Below are 20,475 nucleotides of genomic sequence, written 5' to 3' on the forward strand. Positions count from 1 at the left end.
ACAAAACCTCCTTTACCCCCTCTCTCCAACCCTTTCGAGGACGACCCCTACCCCGCCTTCCTTCCCCAATAGATTTATATGCTTTCCATGTCATTCTACTTTGATCCATTCTCTCTAAATGACCAAACCACCTCAACAATCCCTCTTCTGCCCTCTGACCAATACTTTTATTAACTCCACACCTTTTCCTAATTTCCACACTCCGAATTTTCTGCATAATATTTACACCACACATTGCCCTTAGACAGGACATCTCCACTGCCTCCAACCATCTCCTCGCTGCTGCATTTACCACCCAAGCTTCACATCCATATAAGAGTGTTGGTACTACTACACTTTCATACATTCCTTTCTCTGCCTCCACAGATAACGTTTTTTGACTTCACATATACCTCAACGCACCACTCACCTTTTTTCCCTCATCAATTCTATGATTAACCTCATCCTTCATAAATCCACCCGCCGACACGTCAACTCCCAAGTATCTGAAAACATTCACTTCTTCCATACTCCTCCTCCCCAATTTGATATCCAATTTTTCTTTATCTAAATCATTTGATACCCTCATCACCTTACTCTTTTCTATGTTCACTTTCAACTTTCTACCTTTACACACATTCCCAAACTCATCCACTAACCTTTGCAATTTTTCTTTAGAATCTCCCATAAGCACAGTATCATCAGCAAAAAGTAACTGTGTCAATTCCCATTCTGAATTTGATTCCCCATAATTTAATCCCACCCCTCTCCCGAACACCCTAGCATTTACTTCTTTTACAACCCCATCTATAAATATATTAAACAACCATGGTGACATTACACATCCCTGTCCCAGACCTACTTTTACCGGGAAGTAGTCTCCCTCTCTTCTACACACCCTAACCTGAGCCTCACTATCCTCATAACTCTTTACAGCATTTAATAACTTACTACCTATTCCATATACTTGCAACATCTGCCACATTGCTCCTCTATCCACTCTATCATATGCCTTTTCTAAATCCATAAATGCAATAAAAACTTCCCTACCTTTATCTAAATACTGTTCACATATATGCTTAAATGTAAGCACTTGATCTACACATCCCCTACCCACTCTGAAACCTCCTTGCTCATCCGCAATCCTACATTCTGTCTTACCTCTAATTCTTTCAATTATAACCCTACCGTACACTTTTCCTGGTATACTCAGTAAACTTATTCCTCTATAATTTTTTACAATCTCTTTTGTCCCCTTTCCCTTTATATAAAGGGGCTATACATGCTCTCCACCAATCCCTAGGTACCTTCCCCTCTTTCACACATTTATTAAACAAAAGTACCAACCACTCCAACACTATATCTCCCCCCCCCCCCCCCCCCCCCCCTGCTTTTAACATTTCTGTCATGATCCCATCAGTTCCAGCTGCTTTACCCCTTTTCATTCTATGTAATGCCTCACATACCTCCCTCACACTTACATTCTGCTCTTCTTCACTCCTAAAAGATGGTATACCTCCCTGACCAGTGCATGAAATTACCGCCTCCCTTTCTTCCTCAACATTTAAAAGTTCCTCAAAATATTCTCGCCATCTACCTAATACCTCCCTCTCCCCATCTACTAACTCCCCTACTCTGTTTTTAACTGACAAATCCATACTTTCCCTAGGCTTTCTTAACTTGTTTAACTCCAAAATTTTTTCTTATTTTCATTAAAATTTCTTGACAGTGCCTCTCCCACTCTATCATCTGCTCTCCTTTTGCACTCTCTCACCACTCTCTTCACCTTTCTTTTACTCTCCATATACTCTGCTCTTCTTATAACACTTCTGCTTTGTAAAAACCTCTCATAAGCTACCTTTTTCTCTTTTATCACACCCTTTACTTCATCATTCCACCAATCACTCCTCTTTCCTCCTTTTCCCACCCTCCAATAACCACAAACTTCTGCCCCACATTCTAATACTGCATTTTTAAAACTATTCCAGCCCTCTTCAACCCCCCCACTACTCATCTTTGCACTAGCCCACCTTTCTGCCAATAGTCGGTTATACCTCACCCGAACTTCCTCCTCCCTTAGTTTATACACTTTCACCTCCCTCTTACTTGTTGTTGCCACCTTCCTCTTTTCCCATCTACCTCTTACTCTAACTGTAGCTACAACTAAATAATGATCCGATATATCAGTTGCCCCTCTATAAACATGTACATCCTGGAGCCTACCCATCAACCTTTTATCCACCAATCTAACAAACTACTTTCATTACGTGCTACATCATACCTTGTATATTTATTTATCCTTTTTTTCATAAAATATGTATTACTTATTACCAATTTTTTTTCTACACATAGCTCAATTACATTTACCCCTGGCACCCCAAATTTACCTACTACTCCTTCCATAACATTTTTACCCACTTTAGCATTGAAATCCCCAACCACCATTATTATTATTATTATATAATGTTACATAAATCATGCAGATAGCTAATGAATGATAATTAAGAGTTAACAATTTTATACAAATAATGCAGATATGTTGCAGTTTTTGAACTGTAGTGTTAATATGCTTCTGGCAAGATGGAGATGCACTGAGTCGTGATGTAAGTGTTCTTTCTTTTTCGGGTAGCCCTGCCTCGGTGGGAAGTGGCCAATGTGTTAATAAAAAATAAAACTACTGAATGATAGTAAATGTATGACAAATCATGCAGATAACTATTGAATGATGATAAATGTATTCCTTCTTTGAATCACCCATTGATGTGGTAAAAAAAGAAGCAGTATATATATTTCCTCACCTTATTTTTAGGGATACAGGCCCCATTATCACACAAAAATTCTGTCTCATCACAACTAGGTTCCTCAGGTTCTGGGGTAACTGTACTCGTTGCCTCGCAGCTCAATTCATCACTTCCATCTCCGCAGTCATTAACTTTATTGCATATTAACCACCTTGAAAATATTAAAGTGCAAATACAGTAAATTCAAAATCAAAATAGCTAAATAAACTAGATATTTAGTTATTCATTAAAGGATAATACCTGCTCCATATATGAACACTAACAAATCTTTTTAACACAAATGAAAACTACAGTATAGTGCAAAGAATCTAATTTACAATTTTTTTCTATTATAGATGGCCGACTTACCCATCTATACATCGACCATTAGAACACTTGAAGTTTCGACCAGGGGGACAGGGTACTGCAGTACAATTGTTTTCATCGGAGCCATCGTCACAGCCATCCTTTACCCCATTGCAAACCTGTTCAAGTAAACCATAGCATTATGATAAAGGAAAAAAAATCACATTAATTTAAGTAGATATTAATCAAGTGTGAGCAAGGTAACCTTTTCTGAAGGAATTCAATGAAACCATTTAGCCAGACTCGAGTCCTGGAGGTAGGAAGTACAGTGCCTGCACTCTAAATGAGATATTTGTAGCCTAGAGAGGCACCTGAACTGTAGTATCTATGTACTTCTGGCAAGGCAGTGACAGACTGAATGATGGCAAAAGTTTTTTTTGGGGTCACTGTAACTCGGTGGGAGACATCCAGTGTGATAAAAAAAAAAAAAGCAATAGCTGAGGACAAATAAGTTCGGTATTGCTCTCCTCTGTCCCAGTTAAACAGATCATTAATTATTCAGTAACTGGATATTTAGCTTCATTATTGACTGGAAATTTTGTTCACTCTGGTATCAAAAGAGATAATGCAAAAAAAAAAAAAAATATATATACAGTGGACCCCCGGTTAACGAACTTTTTTCATTCCAGTAGTATGTTCAGGTGCCAGTACTGACCGAATTTTTACCCATAAGGAATATTGTGAAGTAGATTAGTCCATTTCAGACCCCCAAACATACACGTACAAACGCACTTACATAAATACACTTACATAATTGGTCGCATTTGGAGGTGATCGTTAAGCGGGGGTCCACTGTATATATATAAAACAAAAGGAACAAAAGAAATGCTGACAATATTTTCCACCCTCTTCCACCCCACCCCATAAACTGGATCCTGCAGTTTCCCAGGTATATGCTGACCTCTGTCTGTATGACCCTTGTTATTTTGGCACTTAGTCCTGGTTGTAATAAAAATAATAATGACCCATATGAGTTTAGTGCATTCAAGATTAAAGAAATAATACCCTTACAGACCAGCCTGAGACCAGGCTGGTCTGTAAGAGCAGACCCCTCAAGGGAGGTTACTTGATGCTAATGAGGGGCTCTTGATCTAGAAAACTGGATCTGTGCTCCAGTTCCCTGAATTGAGACTAAATACCTTCCATCCTATCCCCCCACAGGTGCTGTATAATCCCTACAGGTTTAGTGCTCCATGATTATAATAATAATAATAACAGACTACCTAGATTACCCATGCATTTAGCTCTTCGGCATGAATATGATAACAATAATAACTATAACAGTAATAAAAAATAATGATAATTCAGTATGATAAAATAGTACTGTAATAATGGTTATAATTAATGGACAACTTTTCAAGAGAAAACTGTCTGACCATCATGTCTGAACAGTCAGGTTGTTATGGCTAGGTTGGCATGCTGACCACTAGCAGCAGCAGCCTGGCTGATCGACTGGTCAAGGAAATAGAGGATAACTCCAGTGCTGAAAGTGCTACGAACTTTAATTTAACAAGCTTTGACTTAACGCTTTTTATTTTATGCACTTCGATTTGACTGACTTTGAAATACCCAAAAAATTCAGCTGGGTCAACTGATTTGAAAACAAACAATTTTCTTTGGTTATAGAAGTGTCTGTTATTGTTAGAATCAGGGCAAAAAATCTCATCTCTATCAACCACAATTTCCAAGACCGGCCATCCACTCACCTTTCCCCCACTTGTCAATTACACTGAAGGTTTACTGTGTGCTATACAACCAATGAATGTTGTCAGCTGACTGCTGGGGTGAAGGAGTAGGCTCTTACCTGTTTTGTAATGGTTCTCAGTGTAAGAGCATTAAAGTGTAATACAGACATACCTCATTAATACAGCACTCGCAATTTTCAATTTTTTTCTTTATTACTTTTACTTTTATGTGGTTTTCTAGGCCTAGTGTTACTAAACACTTAATAAATAATAATGTCAACATGCTTTCAGGCAAGGGAAAAAAAGGCTGTGATTTGCTTTATGGTGGAGGTCTGAAACCTAACCCGCTGTATTAGTGAGGTATCCCTATACCTCACTAATACATGAGGGAAGATGTGTATGTATATTTTGGCTGGTAACCAAGGTAAAAAAAAATGATAATGCAGCATAATACGATCCTTATCAGACTTTTTGCCTACACGGCGGGTTTTATCGAGTAAAAAATAGAAGATTCTATCTGTGATCTGATAAAGCCTATTATGTGGGCAAAACTTTGTTAATAAAGTATCACATTATACTGCATTGGCATCTCTTCTTTTACTGTGTTGGGATTTTATGCCATTTCTCTCCACCAACTGAGATCTTCTTGAGTGTATGTTAATGCATCAGAGCTCATTGATCCATGCTTGTTTCTTCTCTCATGGCAAAATGTGCAGCTTTCTATTTTGCTGGAGATGCTGCCTACTGTACATACTGTCACATGAATGAGTTTCCTTTGATTTTGAGGAGAAATATAAGGGGAAGGACAGCCTTTCAGTAGCAGTGCTAATTAGCAAATTGAGCAGCATAAATACATCAGTATTTGGAGCTCTACATTCTTGCTTCATGACAAGACATGCAGTATAGGTAGATTTCCCCTCATATTATAGGGATTGCTTTTATGTGCTGATCCTACCCATATTCGTTATAAATTCACTTTTATGCAATCACCCAAACCTAGCAACAACTTGACAGTTTTGCAATATATCACTTCAATCATTAATACCCAGCACTAGTACAATATGCCAAAAGTTGCTCAATCATTGATACCCAGCACTGTTATGTTGCCATAGTTGTTTAATCATTAATACCCAAAACCAGTATGCTAATGACTGGTTAATCCCTTCATCAAAAGACATTCTGACAAACAAAATACCATCATCTCCAGATCTGAAACCTGATGGGATGATTCTGGTAGGGGTATTGGACTACAGTAAGCATAGAATATATGCTTTTGGCAAATGACAAGGCTTTCCTAGGCGTGATGGCCTGGCTGATGAGATATGGAAATACTTGGGAATTGCATTTCAATGATTGTCTGCTACTACTAATTAAGCAGACAGTGAACAGCTACTGGTTATAAAGTGAAATGACTCATAATGTTCTAAGGGTGTGTATGTGTGAGGATGAGGCAAGATGCCTGGAGAAAGGAAGCTGCTAGTCCGACTCAGTGACGCATGGACAACTCTTTCCTTTATCAAAGACATTGCACATCACAATATACAGTACAGTAAACATAAAGCAAAAATTATTTTTACCCTCTTCCCTTCTGCCCCCCCTCTCCCTAAAAAAAAAAAGAGTATACTTTGCAAAAATTAGTTGGCACATTACAAAATTAATATATTTCACTGATGTTAAAAATATTAACTAAACTGAGGGTGTTTTAAGATGGTTCAGTAAGATTAAGTTAAATTATATCATGTTAATTTTAGTAAGGAAAGGTGGGGATGCTAAGTTAATTTTGGTGCAAAATTATAAATTTACACACTATGGTAATTTGCAAAAATATATTATCAACATACAAGATATATTTATTGAAAATACCATATCTACTTTTATATCACTTTGGCTTGTTTGACTGAATCTGCTTATAAAGCACGACACATGATCAATGTTTTGTGAAACCAACAGAAAATTTGTAGGTGTGGTTTCATCAGTGCCAGATTAGTATCAATATTAAAAAATTGACCAGACACACTTGACTGCAGCCAGGGCATCCATCCAGGTCAAGTGCAAACAAAGACTGTAACAGCAAGGGATGGCATCAGTGCATAAGAAAGAAAATTACTCAACATTTAAAGCAGAGGAGAAAATAGTTATATCCATTTTGAAAATGTTTCTTAACTAAATCATCTCACAGGGAAGCCTAGCTTCAACTCATCCTTATAGCACCAATGTAAATTTTTATATATACAGTGGACCCCTGCCTCACGAATGCATCGCGTTACGTTAAATCCGCCATACGAAGCATTTGAACACAAAAAATTTTGCCTCGCCTCACGTGATTCATCCGGGACGCGTCCCGCATGGCCTCAGCTGCTCCGTGTGTGCCAGTGTTTACAAGCCAGCCAGTGTGGTCGCATCTAAGCATACATTCGGTACATTTCATATTATCACAGTGTTTTTAGTTGTAGTTATTTAGTTATTTATTTTAGTTATTTAGTTGTAGCTACAGTTAGAGTAAGAGGTAGATGGAAAAAGAGGAAGGTGGCAACAACAAGTAAGAGGGAGGTGATAGTGTATAAACTAAGGGAGGAGGAAGTTCGGGTGAGATATAAGCGACTATTGGCAGAAAGGTGGGCTAGTGCAAAGATGAGTAGTGGGGGGGTTGAAGAGGGTTGGAATAGTTTTAAAAATGCAGTATTAGAATGTGGGGCAGAAGTTTGTGGTTATAGGAGGGTGGGGGCAGGAGGAAAGAGGAGTGATTGGTGGAATGATGAAGTAAAGGGTGTGATAAAAGAGAAAAAGGTAGCTTATGAGAGGTTTTTACAAAGCAGAAGTGTTATAAGAAGAGCAGAGTATATGGAGAGTAAAAGAAAGGTAAAGAGAGTGGTGAGAGAGTGCAAAAGGAGAGCAGATGATAGAGTGGGAGAGGCACTGTCAAGAAATTTTAATGAAAATAAGAAAAAATTTTGGAGTGAGTTAAACAAGTTAAGAAAGCCTAGGGAAAGTATGGATTTGTCAGTTAAAAACAAAGTAGGGGAGTTAGTAGATGGGGAGATAGAGGTATTAGGTAGATGGCGAGAATATTTTGAGGAACTTTTAAATGTTAAGGAAGAAACAGAGGCAGTAATTTCATGCACTGGTCAGGGAGGTATACCATCTTTTAGGAATGAAGAAGAGCAGAATGTAAGTGTGGGGGAGGTACGTGAGGCATTACGTAGAATGAAAGAGGGTAAAGTAGCTGGAACTGATGGGATCATGACAGAAATGCTAAAAGCAGAGAGGGATATAGTGTTGGAGTGGTTGGTACTTTTCTTTAATAAATGTATGAAAGAGGGGAAGGTACCTAGGGATTGGCGGAGAGCATGTATAGTCCCTTTATATAAAGGGAAAGGGGACAAAAGAGATTGTAAAAATTATAGAGGAATAAGTTTACTGAGTATACCAGGAAAAGTGTATGGTAGGGCTATAACTGAAAGAATTAGAGGTAAGACAGAATGTAGGATTGCAGATGAGCAAGGAGGTTTCAGAGTGGGTAGGGGATGTGTAGATCAAGTGTTTACATTGAAGCATATATGTGAACAGTATTTAGATAAAGGTAGGGAAGTTTTTATTGCATTTATGGATTTAAAAAAGGCATATGATAGAGTGGATAAAGGAGCAATGTGGCAGATGTTGCAAGTATATGGAATAGGTGGTAAGTTATTAAATGCTGTAAAGAGTTTTTATGAGGATAGTGAGGCTCAGGTTAGGGTGTGTAGAAGAGAGGGAGACTACCTCCCGGTAAAAGTAGGTCTTAGACAGGGATGTGTAATGTCACCATGGTTGTTTAATATATTTATAGATGGGGTTGTAAAGGAAGTAAATGCTAGGGTGTTCGGGAGAGGGGTGGGATTAAATTTTGGGGAATCAAATTCAAAATGGGAATTGACACAGTTACTTTTTGCTGATGATACTGTGCTTATGGGAGATTCTAAAGAAAAATTGCAAAGGTTAGTGGATGAGTTTGGGAATGTGTGTAAAGGTAGAAAGTTGAAAGTGAACATAGAAAAGAGTAAGGTGATGAGGGTGTCAAATGATTTAGATAAAGAAAAATTGGATATCAAATTGGGGAGGAGGAGTATGGAAGAAGTGAATGTTTTCAGATACTTGGGAGTTGACGTGTCGGCAGATGGATTTATGAAGGATGAGGTTAATCATAGAATTGATGAGGGAAAAAAGGTGAGTGGTGCGTTGAGGTATATGTGGAGTCAAAAAACGTTATCTATGGAGGAAAAGAAGGGAATGTATGAAAGCATAGTAGTACCAACACTCTTATATGGGTGTGAAGCTTGGGTGGTAAATGCAGCAGCGAGGAGACGGTTGGGGGCAGTGGAGATGTCCTGTTTAAGGGCAATGTGTGGTGTAAATATAATGCAGAAAATTCGGAGTGTGTAAATTAAGAAAAGGTGTGGAGTTAATAAAAGTATTAGTCAGAGGGCAGAAGAGGGGTTGTTGAGGTGGTTTGGTCATTTAGAGAGAATGGATCAAAGTAGAATGACATGGAAAGCATATAAATCTACAGGGGAAGGAAGGCGGGGTAGGGGTCGTCCTCGAAAGGGTTGGAGAGAGGGAGTAAAGGAGGTTTTGTTGGGCAAGGGGCTTGGACTTCCAGCAAGCGTGTGTGAGCGTGTTAGATAGGAGTGAATGGAGACGAATGGTACTTGGGACCTGACGATCTGTTGGAGTGTGAGCAGGGTAATATTTAGTGAAGGAATTCAGGGAAACCGGTTATTTTCATATAGTCAGACTTGAGTCCTGGAAATGGGAAGTACAATGCCTGCACTTTAAAGGAGGGGTTTGGGATATTGGCAGTTTGGAGGGATATGTTGTGTATCTTTATATGTGTATGCTTCTAAACTGTTGTATTCTGAGCACCTCTGCAAAAACAGTGATAATGTGCGAGTGTGGTGAAAGTGTTGAATGATGATGAAAGTATTTTCTTTTTGGGGATTTTCTTTCTTTTTCGGGTCACCCTGCCTCGGTGGGAGACGGCCGACTTGTTGAAAAAAAAAAAAAAAAAAAGCTGCAAAATAAGTCACCATGGGCCCCAAGAAAGCTTCTAGTGCCAACCCTGTGGTAAAAAGGGTGAAAATTACTATGGAAATGAAGAAAGAGATAATAGCTAAGTACAAAAGTGGAGTGCGTGTCTCGGAGTTGGCCAGGTTGTATACCATACCCCAATCAACCATCGCTACTATCTTGTCCAACAAAATGGCAATCAAGGAAGCTGTTCTTGCAAAAGGTGCAAGTTTGTTTTCGAAATAGAGATCACAAGTGATAGAAGATGTTGAGAGACTGTTATTGGTGTGTATACACGAAAAACAGATAGCAGGAGATAGCATCTCTCAAGTGATCATATGTGAAAAGGCTAGGAAGTTGCATGACGATTTAATTAGAAAAATGCCTGCAACTAGTGGTGATGTGAGTGAATTTAAGGCCAGCAAAGGTTGGTTTGAGAGATTCAAGAATCGTAGTGGCATACATAGTGTGATAAAGGATGGTCAGGCTGCCAGTTCGGACCAAAAAGCGGCTGAAAATATGTGAAGGAATTCAAGGAGTACATAGACAGTGAAGAATTGCAACCTGGACAAGTGTTTAATTGCGATGAAACAGGCCTGTTTTGGAAGAAAATGCCAAGCAGGACCTACATTACTCAGGAGGAAAAGGCACTTCCAGGACATAAGCCTATGAAAGACAGGCTTACTCTTCTGATGTGTGCTAATGCTAGTGGTGATTGCAAAGTGAAGCCTTTATTGGTGTATCACTCTTAAACTCCCAGACCATTCAGGCAAAACAATGTCATCAAGGCTAATTTGTGTGTGCTGTGGAGGGCAAACAGTAAGGCATGGGTTACTAGGGACTTTTTCTATGACTGGTTACACCATGCATTTGCCCCCACTGTGAAAAATTACCTAATGGAAAAGAAATTTGACCTTAAGTGCCTCCTGGTATTAGACAATGCTCCTGGTCATCCTTTAGACTTGGCAGAGCGACTTTCTGGGGACAAGAGCTTCATCAAGGCCAAGTTTTTGCCTCCTAATACCACTCCTCTCCTGCAGCCCATGGACCAGCAGTTCATTTCAAACTTCAAAAAACTCTACACAAAAGCTATGTTTCAAAAGTGCTTTGAAGTGACCTCAGACACTCAATTGACTCTAAGAGAGTTTTGGAAAGATCACTTTAGCATCCTCAGTTGTGTAAACCTTATAGGTAAGGCTTGGGAGGGAGTGACTAAGAGGACCTTGAACTCTGCTTGGAAGAAACTGTGGCCACAATGTGTAGAAGAAAGGGATTTTGAAGGGTTTGATGCTAACCCTGAGAAGCGTATGCCAGTTGTGGAATCCACTGTGGCACTGGGGAAGTCCTTGGGGCTGGAGGTTAGTGGGGAGGATGTGGAAGAGTTGGTGGAGGAGGACAATGAAGAACTAACCACTGAAGAGCTGCAAGATCATCTTCAACAACAAGAGGCCAGACCTGAGGAAACTGCTTCAGAGGAGGGAGAGAGAAATTGAAGAAGTTGCCTACTTCAAAGATTAAAGAAATGTGTGCAAAGTGGGTTTAACTGCAAACCTTTGTGGATGAAAATCACCCTGACACATCTACTGCAAGCCGTGTTGGCAACCTGTACAATGACAATGTTATGGCCCATTTTAGGAAAGTCTTAAAGGAACGGGAGGTACAGAGCTCTATGGACAGATTTGTTGTGCGACAGAGGTCCAGTGACTCAAGTTGGTCCTAGTGGCATTAAAAGAAGAAGGGAAGTAACCCTTCTAAACAATAACAACTTCCACACTCTTCCCTCCTCCCATCCCATCACAATCATCACCAGATCTTCAATAAAGGTAAGTGTCATGTATTCTATTCTTGGTAGAGTAGTAATTGTGCATGTCTTCTTCAGTTTGTGTGTATTAAAATTATTTCATGTGGTAAATTTTTTTTTTTATACTTCAGGGTGTCAGGAACGGATTAATTTGATTTCCAATATTTCTTATGGGGAAAATTAATTCGCCTTACGATAATTTCGGCTTATGATGAGCTCTCAGGAACAGATTAATATCGTAAGGCGGGAGTCCACTGTACTGTATTTGATTAGACAAGTGGAGGCACATGGTTTTGATGACTTGAGGTGCTGTTGGAGTGTGAGCAAGGTAACATTTCATGAAGGATTTGAGGAAACCAGTTAGCCGGACTTGAGTCCTGGAGGTGAGAAGTAAAGTGCCTGCACTCTGAAGGAGAGGTGAGGATGCTGCAGTTGGGAAAAGCATCTGAGCAGTAATGTCGGCACACCTCCAGTAAGACTGATAAGGGCGAGTGACGGTCAAAGTGTTTCTTCTTTTTCAGATCACCCTACCTCAGTGAGAGATGACGACATACGTATTAAAAAAAAATTCTCTACGTGCATTACTTAATCCAGATTAGGGTAATGTCAATTAACCAGATTTAACCAAGTATAACATACAATAACGCTAATAAAGGCAGTAATACATAAAAGCAGACTGTATTTTAAAGGATGAACAGACAATAAGGACTCACCATGAAGACCAAGTAAAAATTATTTTTAAAACCAATTTTCACATTATAGTGTCATAGTTGCTTTACTGACATTTGTTACATTACTGAGTAAAAAAGTATTTACAGGTGCATTCAGCAATGAAATTGGGATGATTTATGGCTAATTCTAACAATACCTGGTAACACACATGTCTGGGCTACATTACTACAAGTGGATTTATTCAAAGCAAGACATAAATAATTACTAGCCTGAGTTGGCAATTAATTAAGAAGAGATAAACATCTGTATATTTAGTAAAACAAAACAATAATAGGTAAAAGTTCAGGAAATTTCCAAGGATATATAGTAGGCTCCACTATAAAGTTGGTCAATATAGTGTACTATTTTGTTTAGCAAATGTAATTGAAGAAGTGTATCCAAAACTGAGTAGCATGTATTACAAAGGACTCTTCACTCGCTATTCAATTCCCAATCGCAGTTGCAAAAAAATCGCACTACGTAGAAGAGCTTATTGTATGACATTGTTCTGGGCAGAACGATAATATGGATCTCTGTCGGTGGTGACGACCATATTCTTAATATACTATATACATTTTTTTAATACAGATGTTATTTCTTAAAATTAATTGTTGCTGAACGAAGTAGATAAGCCAAAGGGATGTTTGGTAGTAGTTTTCCAGTTATAGTGTTAGGTGGAATATGTTAAAGGAAGAATAAGAAGTCACAGTACCATGGCTAGAACAATGTACAAAAAACCCCTAAGTTCAGGTTATTTGTGTATTGTGTTAAAGGATGAGGTGGCAAAGGCAAACACTACTCACAGTCAAGCCAATCAATAATACAATAATTAAAAGGGGTTGGGAGCTATGACTCATCTCCTACTAACACAACTTAGTGATTACACATCCATACAGAATGAAGCACCACAAATCTAGACTAGTTAGTGCAGACGTCTACCCAAATTTATTATTATTACGTTATAGAGAAGCCCTAAAACAGCAGGGTTATTTTACAGCTTGTGAAGAATAGGAAACAATCAGATATGATCTAACGTAAGGGAGGGTATCTTCAATGCCTTGGATGAAAAGCCTTTCAACATTATTAGGCATTCACCCTTGAAGGGATACAATTGACTCTCTTATAAAGTTCCTCTATACAGGCAACTGTACATAAATGTGATTGAAAATGACATCAAAAATTGAAAAGCATCATTCAATTTTGGATGTACACCTGTTCGATCGCATTTACAAAAAACTGAATTATCTAGAGTGGCTATACAAAAGAGCCAACTGTTAGTGCAGTATATATTTAGTATACATCAACTCTAGGTGAGTTGTAGAGATAGAATTTGTATTTTTTTTTTTATTATCACACTGGCCGATTCCCACCAACGCAGGGTGGCCCGAAAAAGAAAAACTTTCACCATCATTCACTCCATCACTGTCTTGCCAGAAGGGTGCTTTACACTACAGTTTTTAAACTGCAACATTAGCACCCCTCCTTCAGAGTGCAGGCACTGTACTTCCCGTCTCCAGGACTCAAGTCCGGCCTGCCGGTTTCCCTGAATCCCTTCATAAATGTTACTTTGCTCACACTCCAACAGCACGTCAAGTATTAAAAACCATTTGTCTCCATTCACTCCTATCAAACACGCTCACGCATGCCTGCTGGAAGTCCAAGCCCCTCGCACACAAAACCTCCTTTACCCCCTCCCTCCAACCCTTCCTAGGCCGACCCCTACCCCGCCTTCCTTCCACTACAGACTGATACACTCTTGAAGTCATTCTGTTTCGCTCCATTCTCTCTACATGTCCGAACCACCTCAACAACCCTTCCTCAGCCCTCTGGACAACAGTTTTGGTAATCCCGCACCTCCTCCTAACTTCCAAACTACGAATTCTCTGCATTATATTCACACCACACATTGCCCTCAGACATGACATCTCCACTGCCTCCAGCCTTCTCCTCGCTGCAACATTCATCACCCACGCTTCACACCCATATAAGAGCGTTGGTAAAACTATACTCTCATACATTCCCCTCTTTGCCTCCAAGGACAAAGTTCTTTGTCTCCACAGACTCCTAAGTGCACCACTCACTCTTTTTCCCTCATCAATTCTATGATTCACCTCATCTTTCATAGACCCATCTGCTGACACGTCCACTCCCAAATATCTGAATACGTTCACCTCCTCCATACTCTCTCCCTCCAATCTGATATTCAATCTTTCATCACCTAATCTTTTTGTTATCCTCATAACCTTACTCTTTCCTGTATTCACCTTTAATTTTCTTCTTTTGCACACCCTACCAAATTCATCCACCAATCTCTGCAGCTTCTCTTCAGAATCTCCCAAGAGCACAGTGTCATCAGCAAAGAGCAGCTGTGACAACTCCCACTTTGTGTGTGATTCTTTATCTTTTAACTCCACGCCTCTTGCCAAGACCCTCGCATTTAATTCTCTTACAACCCCATCTATAAATATATTAAACAACCACGGTGACATCACACATCCTTGTCTAAGGCCTACTTTTACTGGGAAAAAATTTCCCTCTTTCCTACATACTCTAACTTGAGCCTCACTATCCTCGTAAAAACTCTTCACTGCTTTCAGTAACCTACCTCCTACACCATACACTTGCAACATCTGCCACATTGCCCCCCTATCCACCCTGTCATACGCCTTTTCCAAATCCATAAATGCCACAAAGACCTCTTTAGCCTTATCTAAATACTGTTCACTTATATGTTTCACTGTAAACACCTGGTCCACACACCCCCTACCTTTCCTAAAGCCTCCTTGTTCATCTGCTATCCTATTCTCCGTCTTACTCTTAATTCTTTCAATTATAACTCTACCATACACTTTACCAGGTACACTCAACAGACTTATCCCCCTATAATTTTTGCACTCTCTTTTATCCCCTTTGCCTTTATACAAAGGAACTATGCATGCTCTCTGCCAATCCCTAGGTACCTTACCCTCTTCCATACATTTATTAAATAATTGCACCAACCACTCCAAAACTATATCCCCACCTGCTTTTAACATTTCTATCTTTATCCCATCAATCCCGGCTGCCTTACCCCCTTTCATTTTACCTACTGCCTCACGAACTTCCCCCACACTCACAACTGGCTCTTCCTCACTCCTACAAGATGTTATTCCTCCTTGCCCTATACACGAAATCACAGCTTCCCTATCTTCATCAACATTTAACAATTCCTCAAAATATTCCCTCCATCTTCCCAATACCTCTAACTCTCCATTTAATAACTCTCCTCTCCTATTTTTAACTGACAAATCCATTTGTTCTCTAGGCTTTCTTAACTTGTTAATCTCACTCCAAAACTTATTCTTATTTTCAACAAAATTTGTTGATAACATCTCACCCACTCTCTCATTTGCTCTCTTTTTACATTGCTTCACCACTCTCTTAACCTCTCTCTTTTTCTCCATATACTCTTCCCTCCTTGCATCACTTCTACTTTGTAAAAACTTCTCATATGCTAACTTTTTCTCCCTTACTACTCTCTTTACATCATCATTCCACCAATCGCTCCTCTTCCCTCCTGCACCCACTTTCCTGTAACCACAAACTTCTGCTGAACACTCTAACACTACATTTTTAAACCTACCCCATACCTCTTCGACCCCATTGCCTATGCTCTCATTAGCCCATCTATCCTCCAATAGCTGTTTATATCTTACCCTAACTGTCTCCTTTTTTAGTTTATAAACCTTCACCTCTCTCTTCCCTGATGCTTCTATTCTCCTTGTATCCCATCTACCTTTTACTCTCAGTGTAGCTACAACTAGAAAGTGATCTGATATATCTGTGGCCCCTCTATAAACATGTACATCCTGAAGTCTACTCAACAGTCTTTTATCTACCAATACATAATCCAACAAACTACTGTCATTTCGCCCTACATCATATCGTGTATACTTATTTATCCTCTTTTTCTTAAAATATGTATTACCTATAACTAAACCCCTTTCTATACAAAGTTCAATCAAAGGGCTCCCATTATCATTTACACCTGGCACCCCAAACTTACCTACCACACCCTCTCTAAAAGTTTCTCCTACTTTAGCATTCAGGTCCCCCACCACAACTACTCTCTCACTTGGTTCAAAGGCTCCTATACATTCACTTAACATCTCCCAAAATCTCTCTCTCTCCTCTGCATTCCTCTCTTCTCCAGGTGCATACACGCTTATTATGACCCACTTCTCTCATCCAACCTTTACTTTAATCCACATAATTCTTGAATTTACACATTCATATTCTCTTTTCTCCTTCCATAACTGATCATTTAACATTACTGCTACCCCTTCCTTTGCTCTAACTCTCTCAGATACTTCAGATTTAATCCCATTTATTTCCCCCCACTGAAACTCTCCTACCCCCTTCAGCTTTGTTTCGCTTAGAGCCAGGACATCCAACTTCTTTTCATTCATAACATCAGCAATCATCTGTTTCTTGTCATCCGCACTACATCCACGCACATTTAAGCATCCCAGTTTTATAAAGTTTTTCTTCTTCTCTTTTTTAGTAAATGTATACAGGAGAAGGGGTTACTAGCCCATTGCTCCCGGCATTTTAGTCGCCTCATACGACACGCATGGCTTACAGGAAGGCCCCACTTATACGGCTGGTTAGGTTCCAGGCTACCGTCGTAAAGCGGAAACCGCCGTAAAGTGGAACACCCTTTTTTTCCACTTACAAATGCATACAAACACTAGATAACAAGTTTACACTAACATATATTAAGTTAGCAATAGAACCAGGCATCAAAAAACAATAAAAAGTACAATACACACATAGTGCACTCATTACTTACCTTAAAATATTTATAGTCTTAATCTAGGGTGAGACAAGTAGTATTTATTGTAAGAAATCAAGTGTGGTATGTATGGTAGTCAGCCAGGCTACCATACCACGCCACCCCACCCACACATACAATTCTACGATATTTAAGCATCCCAGAGCGATAAAATGTATATACAGTTCACTCATTACTTACCTTAAAATATAGGGTGAGATGAGTAGTATTTATTGTAAAAAATCAAGTGTGGTATGTATGGTAGTCAGCCGGGCTACCATACCAGGCCAACCCACCCACACATATATTCTATGATATTTAAGCATCCCAGAGCGATAAAATGTATATACAGTTCACTCATTACTTACCTTAAAATATTTGTAGTCTTAATGTAGGGTCAGGAGTAAGTAAATGAGATAAAACGAATAAATGAGAGAGAGAAACAATGAGTGCATGAGAGAGTACAGGCGCAGAGTTATGTAAAGAAACCAGGCGAAGGTAAGTTTTGTAAACGAAGTGTACGCGTCTGGTTTGTGTACAAGTTACATTGTGTACAGGTTGTCTCTACACTGATACGGTAGAATAAATAAAGAAGAACACTCCCATTCTCATGTAACATCATTTTGAGAAGAAATGATGCTCTGAGTGAAGGCAATGGAAATAAGTCACTCTGACTTTTTTGGGTTATCCTAGGTTCTCTACACATATGTTGTTATGTATGATAATCTATGTAACTGTATTTGTGTATACCTGAATAAACTTACTTACATACATACGAAAGGAATAATTTTCTACAGTTACCCCCAGTAACACATTTTCTCTTATGTTAGATTAGAGAAAATGTTATTCTTGGCATCACTTGTACAAGTTATCTGGCTACGACATCTCATATTTATGTTTATTTATTCCATTGTAGGGTGTATTTATCATCTTTTTATGTTATGTATCGTGTTTATTATATAATTTTGAAAAAAATATTATGGATGGATTAATGAAAATGTGTATATTAACGTAATATACAACATTTAATAAGACTGATTTTCTTTCTTTTTTTTGGGTCACCCTGCCTCGGTGGGAGACGGCCGACTTGTTGAAAAAAAAAAAAAAAAAAAATTAGCATTTCTAATATGGCATCACTTGTGCAAGTCGTCTGCTACCACATCTCATATTTATGTTTATTTATTCTATTGTGGGGTGTATTTAACATCTTTTTATGTTATGTATCGTGTTTATTATATAATTTTGAAAAAATATCATAGATGGATTAATGAAAATGTGTATTTAATGTAATATACGACATTTAAATGAGACTCGATGATTATTATTATCATTACTAATATGATGTCTGGAGACATAAGACACTCTTACTGATTTTAATGTGTACCTGCATGCCAGCACAGTATGTAAGTTTATTTAAGTACAGGTATACATAAGTATAATTATCAGAGTATATATAAAATATGAAATAACTTTTAAAAACATTTGAAATTTTGGAGTTTCCAGACAAAATGGAGAGACTTAGTGCTTACTGAGCTCACAAAGAATGAAAACAAACAAGGTGGGGCGCGGTGACCATATTAGAAAGTCAGGTGGGGGGAGCCGTATAGCGAGTTTTGGTCATAATTTGAAATGACCGTATTAGCGGAACGCCGTAAAGTGAAACGCCATAAAGCGGGGCCTTCCTGTATACATGCATGTGCGTGTTTGTGAAGTGTGACCAAAGTAAGTGTAAGTAGGAGTAGCAAGATATCCCTGTTATCTAGTGTGTTTATGAGACAGAAAAAAGACACCAGCAATCCCACCATCATGCCAAACAGTTACAGGTTTCTGTTTCACAGTCATCTGGCAGGACGGTAGTACTTCCCTGGGTGGTTGCTGTCTACCAACCTACTACCTATAAATTTTTGATGTACTTTTTTAATTACATTTACAAAAAAGTCATACTATATAGAGGTTTACAAGAGAGCTGACTAAACAGCACACTGTGTAATGTGTATAATACTTCAAATTTATGCTGAAACTACAAGATACTTTAACTCGTTCTCAAAAGTTTTGAGGATCATGATTCTCATTCAGTGATTCCATGCATAAGTTCAAGACAATGATTTAAATATCTAATGTTTACTAATTCAATACTGTAGCATATAGCTTAAAAGTGTCTTTTATGTGCTACTAAGAATAAGACAGAGAAAAGAACAGCACCAGGTGTACCTCATCCATGCTGATACAAAGACCACTTAAGCACTTGAAGGGCCGTTCAGCAGGACAACTCTTTTCGCCACATACCAATTCATCTGTTGCATCAAGACAATTATATGAGCCGTCACATAACATCTTTTCAGCAATACATTTGCCATAGTCACACTTGAAAGGCCGAGTGCTGGGGCAGACGTGTACTCTACTGCAGAAGTCTAGGTCCTCATCTTCACCTTCTTCACAATCCTTAAAGACACCATCACAAAGGTTTTGATTTTCAATGCACTTTCCACTTCGGCACCTGCATGTGAAAATTTGTGCATTTAAAAGCAATGAATATGTGAAAATAAACAATAGTTATATAAATCAGCACCAATCCATGACAACTATAGAAACGAACAAGATAATGGAAGAAATATATATCTCAGGATCCTCAATTATTTTTTTTTTCAACAAGTCGGCCGTCTCCCACCTAGGCAGGGTGACCCAAAAAGAAAGAAAATCCCCAAAACGAAAACACTTTCATCATCATTCAACACTTTCACCTTGCTCATACATAATCACTGTTTTTGCAGAGGCACCCAGATACAACAGTTTAGAAGCATATATAAAGATACAATATAAAAAAGTAACCTGAAATAATATGATAAACTCCATATAGAATATATCATCAGAGCCCCAATTATATATATACTGCCCTATTACACATCCCTCCAAACTGCCAATATCCCAAACCCCTCCTTCAAAGTGCAGGCATTGTACTTCCCATTTCCAGAACTCAAGTCCGGCTATATAAAAATAACCAGTTTCCCTGAACCCCTTCACTAAATATTACCCTGCTCACACTCCAACAGCTCATCATGTCCCAAAAACCATTTGTCTCCATTCACTCCTATCTAACACGCTCATGAATAGATGTTAGAATTTTTGGCATACAAAATTTAGTCTTTTGGTGGCTGAAAGTCCTTCTCAGACATAGACATGTTGTATTTTTTCCATGTAATCTTTAATGGTCTTGTTTGAGTATTTATAGTACAGCAATTGAATTTTCTTCAGAAAACCTACTTATAAAGCAACACTACATCTAAAAATTTTGTCTAA

The 20,475-nt window shown here is 38.7% G+C and overlaps 1 protein-coding gene across 3 annotated transcripts in view; it reads right to left on the reverse strand.

Moving 5' to 3' along the window:
• Positions 1 to 20,475, reverse strand: part of LOC128698798 (uncharacterized) — a 187,977-nt gene that overhangs the window by 19,680 nt on the left and 147,822 nt on the right. For 2 of the 3 annotated variants that reach the window (XM_070097715.1, XM_070097714.1), the window contains 3 exons: positions 19,390 to 19,675; positions 3,129 to 3,244; positions 2,778 to 2,931 (listed from right to left, as the gene is read on the reverse strand). In XM_070097715.1, the coding sequence (XP_069953816.1) occupies positions 2,778 to 2,931; positions 3,129 to 3,244; positions 19,390 to 19,675 (556 nt within the window). The remainder of the gene's footprint in view (positions 1 to 2,777; positions 2,932 to 3,128; positions 3,245 to 19,389; positions 19,676 to 20,475) is intronic. The other variant, XM_070097716.1, reaches the window with a different exon arrangement.

The sequence above is a fragment of the Cherax quadricarinatus genome, chromosome 59 (genome assembly GCF_038502225.1).
Source record: "Cherax quadricarinatus isolate ZL_2023a chromosome 59, ASM3850222v1, whole genome shotgun sequence".
NCBI classification, from domain to species: Eukaryota; Metazoa; Arthropoda; class Malacostraca; order Decapoda; family Parastacidae; genus Cherax; species Cherax quadricarinatus.